The 17,027-nt window shown below is 39.5% G+C and overlaps 1 protein-coding gene across 1 annotated transcript in view; it reads right to left on the reverse strand.

Moving 5' to 3' along the window:
- The window catches only part of PKHD1 (PKHD1 ciliary IPT domain containing fibrocystin/polyductin), a 462,062-nt gene that overhangs the window by 399,372 nt on the left and 45,663 nt on the right, over window positions 1–17,027 (reverse strand). The window contains exons 27-31 of the mRNA XM_055263099.2: window positions 12,060–12,190; window positions 9,533–9,668; window positions 4,657–4,852; window positions 4,330–4,397; window positions 1,148–2,755 (exon numbers count right to left, since the gene is read on the reverse strand). Coding sequence (XP_055119074.2) covers window positions 1,148–2,755; window positions 4,330–4,397; window positions 4,657–4,852; window positions 9,533–9,668; window positions 12,060–12,190 — 2,139 coding nt within the window. The remainder of the gene's footprint in view (window positions 1–1,147; window positions 2,756–4,329; window positions 4,398–4,656; window positions 4,853–9,532; window positions 9,669–12,059; window positions 12,191–17,027) is intronic.

A 17,027-nucleotide genomic window follows, 5' to 3' on the forward strand; every position in this document is an offset into this window, starting at 1 on the left:
TTCCAAAACTCTATGGATCCAGTTCATTTTAATAGCTACTTAGAATTCCATTATAGGGCCCTGCTACAATTTATTTGACAATTTGTCTATTTATTGAAATTTCCATTATTTCTCCTCTTTTGCTATTGCTAATAGTGACGCAATAACTGTACATGTTTTGGGACATTTGTATCAGTAAAACTAGTCCACATTTCTAGTTTACACTGAGATACAGAGTTCCCATCACTACTGCCTTCATACCAGGTCTAGGTGGTAACTTAGCCACTTGACTAACTCAAAAATAATGCTTTTTGTTTAAGATGCATTTCTTATTTCCCTGCTCTTCCATCATAAAAAAACATGGAATCTTAGGGAGTCGTTCCTTTATCAAATAAGGAAGCTGAGTCTTAGAAAAGTCAAGCATAAATTAGCTAAATTAGTGACAGACTAGAGCCAAATCCTAGTCCCCACAGTGTTCCACCAAGCTGAGACCAAATTTGTTCTAAGCAATGTCTTAGTTAGTACTTCATCAGTCTAAGATTCTGTTTCTATAGTTTTTTCTATACTTTCTAAATCACAACCAAATTTGAACTATCTCAAGTGTAATAAGGCTTTAAGTGAATAGAAATTGAAACCTTTTCTTCACTGGAGGGAAAGGCTAGGCAATTTTTGGTATACCTAAAGGGAGAAAACAGTTCAACCAATTTAATTGTTCTGTGCATTTGGCTTATTATTGTTGAAATATGAGTCTGCCTGTGAAATATTACAAAATGATAAAAAATTAATCATACTTAATAAATTTTAAACAATGCAAATTGGCAGATAGGGTCTAAAACTAGGTGAAGGCATTTATGTTCTTAAATGATCAAATTATGAGCTCTTACAAATGGTGTTATTTAATTTAAAATACAAATCCAGTTAATGCATCAAATTAAAATACAATCAAACATTTAGAGAATATGCAGTTTCCTTGATAAAAATTTAAAAATCTTCATAAACAGAGCATAACAAAGACAAGCCTCAGGAAGGAATTGGGATTGTAAGAAGCCAGTGGGCTTCTCTTTCCTTCCATCAGGCAGATCGTGTTCATTTTCTACTTCCCAGAAGTGAAAGGAGCTACCAATTCATTTACATAAAGAAAGTGTGCTGTCTTATTTGCTTGACTTACCGAAGTTCTCCGTCACTGCTGTAATAATAACCCTTGAGGTGAACGCCAGGGCAGATGAGGCCCACCCTCTGACGCAGTCATAGCCTCTGACGTGGTACTCCCCGGCCGGAAGGGAAGGCACCACACACTGAAGAACGGTGTGGTTACCAGAGACACCCATGCAGGGTGACATTCCTATAAAAATGTCAATGTTTGCAGCTCCTGAGATCTGGGCCACTGCAAAGGTTAAGATGTCATCGCTCTGAGAAACAGAGATCAATTCTGGGGTAAAGGCATTGTTATAACTAATGACTCCTATGTGATACCAAAGTCCATCTACCTCTATTTCCAGGGCAACAGAGCCATTCCCTGTGGGAACAATACACCGGATGAGCTCAGCACCGATGTTCACTGTCAGGCAGGCCTGCTGGTCAATATAGACTGACGTGGTGTTCTGTCCTCTCAGGCCTGTGCCCTCTATGGTCAAGAGGCTTCCACCATGTATGCTGAAATTCTTAGGAAAATAATGAAACACTTGGGGCATAATGTAGAAGAGTCTGGAAACATTAGTAGAACAAGCATACCCATTTCTTGTATAAAAAACTGACAGGTAGTGGGGTCCTGCGGCCAAGTCTCTTGTCTGGCACACAACGTGGCTTGCATTAAAAAAAGTTACATTGCAAGGAAGTTCATCATCCACAAACACCATCGGCTCATCACCTGTGGTGGCTAACCTCTGACCCCTAATCAGCACAGTGGTCAGACACCCACTGGTGTTTGTGGACAAGGCGTCCATGACAGGACTTGCCTCTTCCCGTATGAAGAGAGTGCAATTCCCCTGACACTCACTGGTTAGCCCATTGACCAGGACTGTGACGTTCAGGGAGAAGGAAGCTCCAGGCAAGGGGTCACCCTCCAGGCTAACCTGGCAGAGAATGGTGTGGTCTCCCAAACTCAAAATCACACAAGTAAAAGGACCCGAGAGGTCAACCCGAACTGACCTCCTTCTAGAGTTAAGAAGCAACCCCCTCACAGTAAGTATGGTCCCACCACATGCCGAGCCCTGCGATGGGAAGATGGCCATTATCCGAGGCATCACTGCAAATTGCTGGGGCACCGCAGACATATTAGCAAATCCCATCTGCTTCTGACGTACTTGGAGAGGATAGATGCCGGCCTCCAGACTGTGAAGAGGGACGGAGCATCCAGACAGGCTCGCGTTGCCCTGGAAGGACTGGGTCTTAACATCACAGTTCAGGCTCCCCAGAAGGATGACTGAGTTGGAGAGGTTACTTCCTCCCACATGCAGGCTAAGGCTGCTATTTGTGATTTCTCCTTGTATGGCAGTGACTACTGGCGTTGCTGCCGCTTCATACATGAAGGTGAAGCCTTTCCCCACCAAGCTTGGTGAAGGACCATGGGTGAAGGACCTGTTGCCAGCCCAGACTTCCACGGCAGCTGGAACAGTGGGAGCGCCTGCATAGGGTATCTGGGGGGCCGGCAGGGTCTCACACCAGATGCTCACCTCCGTTATGTTCACAATGTCACAGGACCGATTGCCCACAAGTACCCAAATCAAATCTGGGTCCCTGCTGAAGCCTATTCCTGAGATGCTGAGGATGGTCCCTCCTAAAGTATGAATATGGAAAACAAAATATTACAGCTGATATTCTGAACTAAGAACTCACAGCACCTGTGGAAGTCCTAGGGCAATTAAGTGGAAGTTAGGGCATGTGTTAGTGAAACCTCAGTTATTTTTTCTTACCCCCACCAAAGCTAAATTTGTGATTATTTAGACAAGAGTCAGATGTGGTAAATTCACATAACAGTAAAATAATATAAATTGTTATATAGGAAGGATGTCTTCAACACAAACTTTTCAAGTACCTTTGTATATCCTAGAAGCCACCACTTTAATCAACTTACACACTAATGAAAAATCAAATTTCTTAGTCTTCTTATCATGTGTTATATTATTGGAAATATTATCCTGTATGCTATATATAGACTATTTGTACATTGTCATGTATACATTCAACTTATATGCTAGTGAAAAATCAAATTAATTGAAGTCTTCTATCATTTATATTTTTCTATATAATATTCCAATATTCCATATATTATACATTCTAATATATTCTATTTATTGTACCATATATTCTATATTCCATATACATGAGAGACATTAAAAGTCATTGAATCGTGCTGGTGAATTTGCTGCTACCTTCATAGAATCTTTGCCTTACTCTCCAGTAGAGAGGCCACCAAAGATCAAACCCCATCTTCAGGACAGGATTGGGGCAACATGACCCACAGCATAACCAAACTGTACAACGTGGCTTTTAAGAGGATTTTACTATATCCAAAAAGGATAATGTACTGTCTTACACATGATCCCAACTATTATTGACATGCCACTAGATCGCCTTCCATTCTTTCTGAAAATAGTTTTAGAGATTGGTCTATTTGTCCTGTTCTTCCATCTCCCATATCAGCATATGTGTTTCTATTTCTGAGTCTTTCATCTGACTCTCTCATGGAAAGTGAAGACCCACAGATTCAATCCTCCCCTCCTTGCATGCACAGCATCTAAATGGCGAATGCAGGACATGCTGCCCTTGTTTTTCTCATATCCACTCTAGAGTGTCACTCATCAGATGTTTCATCCTCTTTTCATTAGAAAAGCAGGCACATCTCAGCCGGGCACGGTGGCTTATGCCTGTAATCCCAGCACTTTGGGAGGCCGAGGTGGGCAGATCACCTGAGGTCAGGAGTTCGAGACCAGCCTGGCCAACATGGTGAAACCCTGTCTCTACTAAAAATACAAAAATTAGCCGGGCATGATGGTGGGCGCCTATAATCCCAGCTACTTAGGAGGCTGAGGCTGGATAATTACTTGAACCCGGGAGGCGGACATTGCAGTGAGCCAAGTCGGCACTATTGCACTCCAGACTGGGCAACGAGACCGAAAAGGAAAAGCTGGCACATCTTGTCATAAAAATTCCTTAATTTCCTGAGCAAATGAATCACCAAGTTTTAACACCCTTTTAAAAACACCCCTCAGTTCCTGGAGCCTGAGGAAAGTTTCTCTCCTGTTTCCCCTCTCTCTGACCTCACTGGCAAATTAATCCAGAAACAAAATCTGAGTATCCAGCAAATAGAATTGCTGGATAATTGATAACAGTCACATAAGAGCCACTCACCCAGCAGGGACCCACAGCAAGGCTCGATGCTGAAAACTTCTGTGAGGTACTGGATGTGGAGATCAACCCTACAGAAGATAGGGAGATGTTTAGGAAATACCTGACAGAGAGAGAGAAGAAAGAGCAAGCCAGAAGAGCCATATGTATTTTGAGGAGAAGAGCAAACTGTCTGTAAGGTCTCTAAGATTTGTTCCAATGTTATGACGTTCATGTCTTTAACCTCTAACTTCCGAGGGAAAAAGAAACTACCTAACTCAAAGCTAGAATTACCTAGCTGAATGCTAGACCATCAAACAAATCCAAAATTAATGCAAGTGGCCACCTCACCCTTGTGAGCGAATGCTGACCCCATTGATAGAGACGGAAATTCTGTGGCGGCCAGCTGGCAGTGGGGGCAGTGCCACCTCCAGGCCCCAAGCCGACTGTGTGTGAACCGGAGCCAAGGCATCCTGGACGTGGACTTCCACATCCAAATCCGTATAGTTCACCAGCCTTGCCACTCCAATGACCAGGGTCTCACCACCTGTGTTGAGAAGAATCCATTAGCCTCTGAGATGTGGGGTTTGTGGGCTCAACCATCTATTCAATTCTAAAACTGTCCTTTTGGATTAAATTCACCGTCACCCCTACGCATAATGCTCTAAGAGTTTTGATACCAACCTAAACTTTTCAAGAAACTTCTAACAACTTTTTTTTTTTTTTTTTTTTTGAGACAGGTCTCATTCTGTCACCCAGGAGTGCCGTGGTGCAATCTTGGCTCACTGCAGCCTCAACTTCCAGGGCTCAAGCAATCCTCCCACCTCAGCCTGCCAAGCAGCTGGGATTACAGGCATGTGCCACCACACCCAGCTAATTTTTGTATTTTTTGCAGAGACAGGGTTTTGACATGTTGCCCAAGCTGGTCTCAACCTCTTGGGCTCAACCAATCTGCCTGCCTTGGCCTCCCACAGGGCTGAGATTACAGGGGTAAGCCACCTTGCCTGGCCTAACAACTCTTTTAATAGAGATATGGTCTGAAACCTCAATGGTATAAAAAGAAAAATTGGCAGGACAATTGTATTCAAGAGACACTAACTTATTTCCATGCAAAGGCAAATCAAGAAGTTTGCAGAGCTAATGGTCTTTATAACCAGCAAAGAGCACCACATATTGGTTGCTTAACCTCCACTTTTCTACTGAAGCTATATTTGAGTGTGCACTGAACCTTACAGTAATGCTGTATGTGAATTTAGTAGCTCATAACTGACAGAGTACTTTCACGTATGTTATCCCACTTGGTCCACACACTATCCTGATGATTTATATGGGGCAATTAATATGCTGGCATTTTGCATTTGAGGAAACTAAGCTCAGCAGCCACAGCCTCATAGCTATTAATAATTACTAAAATAAAAAAAAAAGGTCAAGACCTGAGCCCAGTCTTCTGTCTTGCATTTCAATGCCTTTTTAGTTTAATTAGCAACTCTATTAAAATGTGTATACTATGAATGAACACTTTCATGCAATTTCTTTTAACTCCAGTATTTATTGAGTACCACGAGGAAGATGCTGCAAGGGGCACAAAATAAGTTAAACACACACCCTGCCCTCAAAGAAGCCTCAACGGTAGTAAAATAGGTGACAAAATTGCTTCAGTAAAAGATATACTATAAGAGAGGTGAAAATTAAGCACTGGGATTGCTCAAATCAGAGCAACATTATGAATATCAGGAAAGATGGAATGGGCAAGATGAGAGTTGAATTGGAGTTTGAAAGATAAATCCAAAAAGAAAGTCATAGAGAAGAGGGGGCTTATCGTTTATTTCTAGAAATTTCACGGTTTTATCCAAAGCCTTTCATAGCAATTTCTTACTTAATCACCCAGTGGCTTGGAGAGAATAAAGAGAATTGGGTGACGTTCTGAAAGGCACAGGTAGGGTTCTGTTTTGGGGATAGGCCAAGTTGACGGTGGTCCTAGGGCCAAAGACCAAGAAAGCCAAGCCAGAGGGATGTCTGCTTAACTCAGTGGACGGCAGTTACCACCAAAGACTTCTAAGCAAGGAAAAGATACGATTAAAACTGTTCTTCCAGTCTTTAAGATAAATTGAAAAGATAAGAGAGGCGAAATCCAATCTGCAGACAATTGTAGTCTTAATCAAGTGGACCAAATCAAGTGGGCAACAGCAGTAGTGGAAATAAATGTCCTTACCTTTCCTGTGTCCCAGTGTGGCCATTGAGACATGGCTTGGGCTAAAGCATCTCTAGCTCCTTTAGCCTGTAACATTTGAGGACTACTGCAGAGCTGGTATCTATGGGATGCCACGGCCAATTAGATGAGGAGGAGAAAGAGGTTGCTTGAAAGAGAAAAGTCAAAGAAGAGGGATGTGGTGTGGTGGGAAGACTATGAATCTGCATTCAAATCCTTGATCTGCCATTTTATTACCTCCGTGACTTTGGGTGATTTACTTACGGCTCCCAAAGCCTTGGATTTTTCATCAATAACATAGTTAATAAAGCCCATTCCATGTGATTTGTTATAAGGATTAGGTTAGATATCCTGGGAAAGTATCTGGCATGATATAGCACACAAAAAGGCCTTAATTAACTTCATTTTCTTCCTCGCTCCCCATTCTCTTGACTGCATGTCTTCCCAATCTCTACTGGGAAGTCTGAAGCTTCAGTGTAGTGAGTTCAAGGGATTTCACTGCTGATCAAAGAAAAAGACATGACTACGGGGTGGCAGTAGCAAAAAACAAGCATTATTTGGGTGGTACTTTGACAGATTCACAGAGGAGGAGGAAGTCTCCCAGCATGAGACCTTCCAGAGGCAACAGTATAGGGCCACCATCCAGAAAGGGAAGAAGGCAAGGGAACTAGGAGGGGGTGGGAAGATGAGAGAGTGGGGTTCTGTGTCCAGATGATGTCACTCAGCAGCCTGGTGAGTAGCCTCTGGGACAGAGAGCTCCAAAGGCATCAGCGGCTTAGGGTATTTTATAGCCCCAGGGTTTTCTTACCTATAGCTGACTGATGGGTGCAGTTTCGTGGGGCATGCAAAGCAAGAGGACTTTAAATGGCTAAAAATATGCTTATTTTGGCTACACTGAAAACAAGCGGATGTGTAAAAGTTTGAATTTATCATTGGCGGGCTTTTGAGCTAATGGAGCTTGGAGTGCTATGAAGAAATAAAAAAAAATAGGACCAATAGGCAGGGCCTTTCTTTGGCTTGTTTATAAAGCATTCAATACCTGGCAGAATTATGGCATTCACTTCAACAAAGGTTTATTGGTGCTTACTCTATGTCAATTCCTGGACCAGGTACTTTTATCTGCTTTATCTCCTATTTTCATGATTACCTTGAAAGAATTATTCCCACCTATCAAATGAAGGAACTGAAGATAAAAGAAGTTAAATATCTTACCCAAGGAGTGTGGTAAGTTCAACTAAGTGTGGCCTAAGGCTGTCTCTGTACCTTGAGTCTCTACATAAAGAAATGCAACCCAACTTTGTGATAAACTGAAAGCCTCAACTACCTGAGCCTCAGTTAATCACAGGCTGCCAACTGATCAGACCATGCTCCAATAAGGCAAACAGGGAGCTGTTTCTGGCCTCACTTCCATTTCCTGTCTACAAATGCTGCCAGCCCATGTAGCATAGTGCAGCTCTCTGAACCTTTCCTGGTTCTACAAGTTACTACGATTCTTTGTTCAAATAAACTCTGTTAAATTTAATTTCTTGAAAGTTCTTTTTAATAAGTGGTTGAGCTGGGATTCATGCAGATTCCATTTTTCCTGACTGCAGAAACCAACACTAATGGTCCTGCACATCGAATTCACCAGCACTCCCCATCCGTGGTCCCTCTTCTGCTTTTATTTTCATTTCATCTCAGCCTCACAGTCATCATCAACATCATCTCTTGGATGGAGATGTGCAGCACTCCAACTTAAAAAAGGCATTCCCAAAAGGCTACTACACTTTGTGCATTTTATAACATGTTCCTTTTTATTCTGCTTGTAGAAAGATTTAAATGCAAGTATAAATTTTGAAAAGAATGCATCGAATTTTATGTATCAACAACATAACTTTTAGAGCTTTTGGTCAATTGTCAAGCTAATCCTAGATGCCTCCTTGGCACTGAAATAATGTATTTATTCTTTTCATTACAGGTAAGAAATTTTATTAAAAGCCAAAATCACTGAAATCTGAATATAACATGGAGCTTCCCCTCCCTTTTCTACCTCATTGGGAAGAATCTATACCACTAAGGAATTTTACACACTTCAGTCGCCTAAGGCAGCAAATTCTTCTTCTGCACTATCTGAGCTGAATAATATTGGAAGCTAAAGGACGCTTCTCTTTATTTATGTACTCTTGAGCTATGGAAAATGAAAATAGTACCAGAAAAATTGAGTTCAGGCTTTTTCTTTGGGAAATATGATGGTCTTTTTACAATAAACCCTTAGATATGGCTACCACAAACCCTGTTATCTGGCATTCAGTTCACCAGAAAGGGAAGTTACCTGCTACTCTTCCAAATCTATATGGAATTACATGATAATAAATTATTATAATTCTACCTTGCCATATCCTCTGAATTATCAAAGAAAAATTCTTTCATGTAGTTGGTGCTAATGAATCCATTATTTTTATACATAGAATGTCAAGAAACAAGAATTCTAAGTTAATCAGAGCATCCTATACTCTAATTATATTAAAAAACTGCTACAGTAGAAGCTGCTGTCAAAAAGCAGTATTTTACAGTTAAATACAAGTAGATAAGTACTTGGTATATACAAACAGATAACCTGTGTTCAAATCTTAGACAAATTACTTATTCTCTCCATTCCTTAATTTCCTGATCTGTAAATTGAAGCTAATAATCCTATAAATTAGTGGCAAGGATTAAATTACATCTATTATATGTTTATGTTATCATTATTGACACTTACTGAATGCTCAAGAAATATATTTTGAATTGTAACTTTTGAATTCCCACATCCTTTTCATGATGGAAATGGTCCCATCTGTACAATGGTTCCATTTTACAGATGGAAAAGCAGATATCAGGAGATTGATTTGATGATGGCTAAGATGAAAAAAGAAATCTCCTAGCTTTCAATAAAAATCTTAAATCCAAAATACAATAAATTTCAGAGGACACTGACTGCCCTTTTTATAGGATCAATGCTCTAAGAAGAAAAAGATCTTGCAGTATCACATATTTTACCTGCTATATTGCTTGTGTTTCTGCTCAGAGTCACAATAACTGGATTTAAGGAAGAGACATATGTAAATGCTCTGGGAAGAACTGCAGAATGGTCCCCTCTGATCACAGTCACATTCACAATGTGTCCATCTTTCCCCTGAAAAATCCATTTTAAAAATTAAACTTCAGTTTTATTTTAAAGTAGGACTGACTTAAGGGAAGAGAACTCCATATAGAATTAGTTTTAAAAGTTAATTTTAAGAAAGTTGTTTTTAAAGGGTATATTTGCTACTTCCAAGTCTCTCTCTTCTCCACAACCCTGCACACTCTCCCCATCCTGCCCCCGATCCCCACAACACAGAGTGATAAGTGCTTGGACTGGTAGGCAAGTGCAGTGTTAGATGCATAACAACATGCTCTAAGGGGTAAATAAGAATTATTTGCAATTAACACACCAATTGTTTCTGCAAAAAATATGGCAATTTCAAATAAATGTCTATACCTAGCTAAACTATCCATCAAGTATGAGAGTACTTTCAGACATGTGGGAACTCAGAAAATTTCTCTCTGACACACTCTTTCATAGGATGTACTTATGGTTATTATCTCATAAAATAAATAATAATTTAAATATATGTATATATCTGAAACCCAAGAAAGCAATCAAAGTAAGTACTAGGATAAAATCTGTAGAATAAACCTAGAAAATAAGCAGGTTAGACTGAAACAGGAGAACAGAGACAGCTTCAAGGAAAACGAATGACTGATATGATGGAACTTTTTTTAAAAAGATGTTGGATTTAACTTATAAAAAAGACATGTTAGCCAGGCACAGTGGCTCACACCTGTAATCCCAGCATTTTGGGAGGCTGAGGCGGGTGGATCACCTGAGATCGGGAGTTCAAGACCAACCTGACCAACATGGAGAAACCCCATCTCTGCTAAAATACAAAAAATCAGCTGGGCATGGTGGTGCATGCCTGTAATCCAAGCTACTCAGGAAGCTGAGGCAGGAGAATCACTTGAACCCAGGAGGCGGAGGTTGCGGTGAGCCATGATTGCACCACTCCAGCCTGGGCAACAAAAGCAAAACTCTGTCTCAAACAAACAAACAAAAGGCATGTTTAGAAAATAAAATAGGAACTCTAGGGGAAAAAAAAAGAACTATAAAAGAAAAAAATATACTACCTGTTCTGCCAGCATCATTTAAATAATTAGAGTAATATAAACAGGTTTTATTAAGATAAAAATGGTATTGTAACTATATTTGAAAGGATTAAAAGTTGTTTCAGGAAGGGGGACTTGAAGAAGGGAGAGGAGGGGCAGGAGAACATAATTTACTATTTTCCTTTTAACCTATGCATCTATCACTTGGATCAAAAATAAAATTTACTTTTTATTAATGTTTATGTTCTCTGGTAAAAGAAGTTAAGAGGTAAATGTCTTACCCATTAAAATGGCAAATATATATTAAAATAATAAAGTGATAACCCAGTATTGACCAAAGTGCCAAAAATCAGACACTTGCACAATGATGGTGGGAGTATAATTTGAAAGGGAATTTCAGACAACTGGATACTACGTATCAAAAGCTTTAGAATTTATATTAATTTATCCTGAGAAAAGAAATGTACCCCCAAAACATAGTTATTAGGATGATTAAAGCCCAGTTGTTTACAGTAAGAAAAATTTAGAAATTATCTAAGTGTCTGGTAATAAGGAATAGTTAAACAAATTAGAGTACAACCACATATTGGAATTGAATGTAGTTTACATATAAAAGTTAGCTTTTCATAATATTTAAGGAACTAGATGAGATTAAAATGTAGGACTAGTGATCAAAGAATATTTTGAAACTTGTCTCCCAGGGGATCTTTATTTTGGGGTCATGGGTGTGCTAGGAATGTTGATGCTGCTTAAGTCAACTCTGAATAGAAAGTTCAGCGGCAGCTGTGCGTGTGACTCTCCCCAACAGTACCAGGGAAGGGCCCAGACTCAAATCCCTTAATAGGCCATGATATAGCACTAATTGAAAGGAAACGAAGAGGTCAGGGACTTGTTTTTAAGGGGAAAAGGAAGCAATGGAGAATAAGAAGATATTTCTTAGAAATCACACATTCTAGAAGTTTCTAAGTTCTACAATTCATACCCATACTAGAAAACAAAATTGCTGATGAAAACTAAGTTATTTGTTGTTTGCTTAATAGAGAAGAGAGACTTCAAAATATATAAGCCTTCCAAGCCAACACCCAGAATGTGCACTAGCTAAATTTATTTGTTATGTGTCACTAATACTCACTGACAGTACAGACAAGAACTGCCTGGTTGTCTTCTTTTTAAGAAATTAATTGATGTTAATTACAAGCTCCATTGATGGGGTCAGTTTCCCACTTTATAGCAAAACAGACAATATAACTACTACAAGCATACTATCATAATGAGAAGTTCACATCAGTTCATTTAGTTCTAAGAAGTGATTCACTGAAAATGTTATATTAATAGTGGTCACTCACCCAGAGAGAAAGAGATATGAAAGGAATCCACTTACCCTGGGTGGAACTTTGCACCGAATTCTGCTTGAATTGCTTGTAGTGACATTGATGGCACAAGAGTAAGATCCAAATAATATCAGGCTAACACCTTCCAAACTAGAGCCTCGGATGGTGGCCCAGAGCCCTCCTGTAACAAAAACAGCATATTCAAATGGGATCACCAACCATACAGGCAGACGAAAATTAATTATGCCCAAGATGGATAAAATGAAATTAAAATATGAAACTCCTTAGTCAAAACAAAGGCAATGCTCAAACTGCAGGAAAAAAACTGGAGTTAAATATATAAACTATCATATAGAAACGGAGAAATAGTGACAGGAGGGCAGAGAGAGGCAGCACTGCATCCTGAAGACCTTTAAGAGTAAAACCTAGGGACACAATCGTGCCACAAGTCAGAACAGGTAGTCTCTGAAAACTCTTTCTGGCCTAGATTTTAAATATCATTCCTGCAATCCTAAAAAACATATTCTTTTCCTAAGAAACCAAGTACAACAGAGCATCATGGTGGAAGGAACAGTGGCTGAGAGTCAGGGCCAGGGCCACAGATTGCTCAGCTACTTTAAGCAGGACCATTGAGGTATGGTCCCTGAGCTGAAGGGTCAACATTTTCCTCATCTTTAAATAATAATGTTAGCCCTTCCAGCTTTGTGATTTGACACTACACATACTAGGTTCAGGTCATTATGAAAATATAGAAATGAGTGGCATCACCGCCCACCGCCATCAGAATTTCTCTACTGATCACTAGAGAGCAACCACAGAAACCCCCATTTCTTCTCTGCAGATGTTAGCAAGAAGAGAGTTGGCTCCAGTTCTGCTATCATGGCACACGTTTCCATGTGGAGGCGCAGCCTTTGATCTAGCTGATGTATGACGATGATTCTGGTCTGCCATCTCCCAGATACAAGAGAGGCAGTGAGGCCACCAAACAGCCTTACCCTCCTTGAAGGTGGGGAGGGAGCAGAAGCAGGACTACTTTCAGGCGTGTTGGGGACAGAAAGGGGAATCTACAAAATCTGATGAAAACCTTTGAGGACAGTGTGACTCGGTGGACCAATACCCTGAAGTTAAGTGCATAACTAAGAGCAATATACAATCGTGATATAAAATATACAGTATCTGGAAACAAACTTCAAAACAAAAATTAAGAAGATAAAAAAATTGAAAAAATATTTGAAATACTGTTGAAGAACTTAATGGATGGATTAAAACTTACATAAGGAAACTAAAATAAATGGATCGAAAGAGTGAACACCATAAAGGTGACGTATCTTTATAAATTAAAGCATAAATGCAATTTCAATAGACATATAAACAGAATTTTTTTTTTTTTTTTTGAGACAGAGTCTCGCTCTGTCCCCCCAGGCTGGAGTGCAGTGGCGCGATCTCGGCTCACGGCAAGCTCCGCCTCAGTTTAATGAAAAATAAACAAGAATAGCCAGAAAACAAAATTTCAGAAAGAAGTGTAAAGAGGTCTTCTGCCAGACATTAAAACATCTTATACAGTAACTATGGTATCAACTATATGGTAAAATAAAATATAGTCCAGAAAGAAATGAAGATCAATATGAGGCTATAGGGTAGGATGTAAGTGACATTTCACATAAGTGCAAAATAAATTATTTATTCAGTAAATAAAATGAGTAAATATCACTGAAAAACACTAAATCTGAATTTCTACCTTATATGCTTCACCAAAATAAATTCCCAATTTATCAAATATTTAAATATTAAAAAGAAAGGTTTTTGACTAGAAGGAAACATGGCAGAATTTTTATTTTCGTATAATTTCAGAGCTGCAAAGTCCATCCTAAGTATTTTACAAGTCCTGAAGCCATAAAAGGAAGATATCTTTTATTATGTAAAAATTAAAAATATTTATGAATTTCCAAAATAAAAAACAAAGAGACAAATGATAATAAAGGGCAAATATCCTTAATACATAAAATGCTCTTTAAAATCAGTAAGATAGAACAATAACCCCATTAGAAAAAATGGGCTAAGGAGATAAACAGACACTTCACTGAAAAGGAAACACAATGCCCCTAAACACATGAAAAGATATTCAATTTCTCTCTCAATAAAATAAATGCAAATTAAAACTACAATGAAATATTCTTTTTCTCCTATAAAATAGGTGAGTGTCAAAAGGGTTGGGAATACACCGTCTTAATAAAATGTAGTAAATAAACACATATGCATTGCTGCATATGCAATAAACTATGCAACCTCTAAAGAGAATCTTTTGATATTTATCAAAATTTTTAATGCACATAACCTCTTGACCCAGCAATTCGACTTCTAGGAAATTATGCTACTAATATTTTTGCACATGTACAAAATAGGACAACTCCATATACAAAATAACAAAGTTGGACCCTGTTTAGGGCTGAATTATGTCCCCCACATCCCCACCAAAATTTATGTTATTATCCTAACTCCCAATAACTCCAAATGTGACCTTATTCAGAATGGGATCTTAGCAGATGTAATTAAACTAAGATGAGGTCACACTAAAAAAAGATAAGCCCCTAATCCAATATGACTGGTGTCTTTATAAAAAGGGGAATTTGGGCCAGGCGCAGTGGTTCATGCCTGTAATCCCAGCACTTTGGGAGGCCGAGGCAGGCAGATCACAAGGTCGGGTGTTCGAGACCAGCCTGCCCAGCATGGTGAAACCCCGTCTCTACTAAAATTACAAAAAAATTAGCTGGGCATGGTGGCATGCACCTGTAGTCCCAGCTACTCAGGAGGCTGAGGCAAGAGAATTGCTTGAATCTGGCAGGCAAAGGTTTCAGTGAGCTGAGATCGCACCACTGCACTCCAGCCTGGGCAACAGAATGAGACTCAGTCTCAAAAAAAAAAAAAAGTTGGCAGGGAGTTGCAAGGGGGAAATCTGGACACAAGCAAGACATAGGGAGAATATCAAGTGAAGGTGAAGGCAGAGATTGGGGTGGTGTTCTATCAGCCAAGGAACACCAAAGATTGCCTATAAGACACCAGAAGTTAAGAGAGAGACATAGAACAGAGTCTTCTCCAAAGTTTGGTTCAGAAGGGACCAACACTCCAGACACCTTCATCTCAGACTTCTGGCCTCCAGAATTACGGGACAATAAATTTTTGTTGGTTAAAACACTCAGTTTGTGGTACCTGATTTCAGCAGCCCTAACAAACAAATACAGACCCCTACCTCATACCACGTACAAAAATTAATTCAAAATGAATCAGGTACCTACATATAAGAGCCAAAACTATAAAACTCTCAGAGGAAAACCTGGGCATAAATCTTTGTAACATTGAATTAGGCAATAGTTTCTTAGATGTGACACCAAAAGCGCAAGCAATAACAATAAATATAAACTGGACTTCAACAAAATTAAAATTTGTGTGCTTCAAATAACACTATTTAAAAAAAGTGAAAAGGCAACTCACACAATGGGAGAAAATATTTGCAAATTATTTATCTGATAAGTGATTAGTACCTAAAATACTTTAAGAACTTACACCTCAACAATAAAATGACAAATAACTCAATTCAAAAATTGGCAAGATTTGAATAAGCATTTCTACAAAGATGTATAAATGGCCAATAAGCACACGAAAAGATATTCAACATCTTTAGTCATTAGGAAAATCAAAACCACAATGAGGTATCATCTCATGCCCATTAAGATGGCCACTATGAAAAATAGTAATAATAATAACAAGCACTGGTAAGGGTGTGGAGATATTGTGATATGGTTTGGCTCTGCATTCTCACCCAAATATCATATCAAATTGTAATTCCCAATGTTGGGGAAGGGTCCTGGTGGTAGATGATTGCATCATGGGGGCAGATTTCCCCCTTGCTGTTCTTGTGATAGTGAGTGAAGTCTCACAAAACCTGGTTGTTTAAAAGTGCATAGCGTGGCCGGGCGCGGTGGCTCACGCTTGTAATCCCAGCACTTTGGGAGGCCGAGGCGGGCGGATCACGAGGTCAGGAGATCGAGACCACGGTGAAACCCCGTCTCTACTAAAAATACAAAAAATTAGCCGGGCGTGGTGGCGGGCGCCTGTAGTCCCAGCTACTCGGAGAGGCTGAGGCAGGAGAATGGCGTGAACCCGGGAGGTGGAGCTTGCAGTGAGCCGAGATTGCGCCACTGCACTCCAGCCTGTGCGACAGAGCGAGACTCCGTCTCAAAAAAAAAAAAAAAAAAAAAAAAAGTGCATAGCGTATCCCCCTTTGCTCTCTCTCTCCTGTCACTATGTGAAGATGTGCTTGCTTCCCCTTCACCTTCTGCCATGATTGTAAGTTTCCTGAGGCCTCCCCAGTCGAGCCTCCTGTACAGCCTGCTGAACTGTGAGTCAATTACACCTCTTTTCTTTATAAACTTTCCAGTCTCAGGTAGTTCTTTATAGCAGTGTAAGAATGGACTAATACACATTGGAACCCTCTTATATTGCTAGTAGGAATGTAAAAATATGCGGCCATTTTGGAAACAGTTTGGCAATTCTTCAAGAAGTTAAACATGGAGTTACCATATGACCCAGCAATTCCATTTTTAGGTATATACCCAAAAGAACTGAAAGCACATATTCCTGCAAATCATTGTACACAAATATTCATAGCAGCCTTATTCATAAGAACCAAAAAGTGGAAACAATCCAAATGCACATGATGAGATGAATGGAAAACAAAATATGGTATACCCACACCATGTAATATTGTGCAGTCATAAAATTGAACAAAGTAATGATATATGTTACAACATACGTGAACCTTAAAAATATCATGCCAAGTAGAGAAGCCAGATGTAAAAGATCACATGTTGCATTATTTTATTTATATTAAATGTCTAAAATAGGCAAATTCACTTAGACAGAAAATAGATCTGTGGTTACCAGGGACTGGGAAGAGGGAGAAACAGTGAGTGACTACTAATGTATATAGGTTCCTTTCCAAGATGATGAAAATCTTGTTG

This window comes from Symphalangus syndactylus, chromosome 23 (genome assembly GCF_028878055.3).
Source record: "Symphalangus syndactylus isolate Jambi chromosome 23, NHGRI_mSymSyn1-v2.1_pri, whole genome shotgun sequence".
Taxonomy (NCBI): domain Eukaryota; kingdom Metazoa; phylum Chordata; class Mammalia; order Primates; family Hylobatidae; genus Symphalangus; species Symphalangus syndactylus.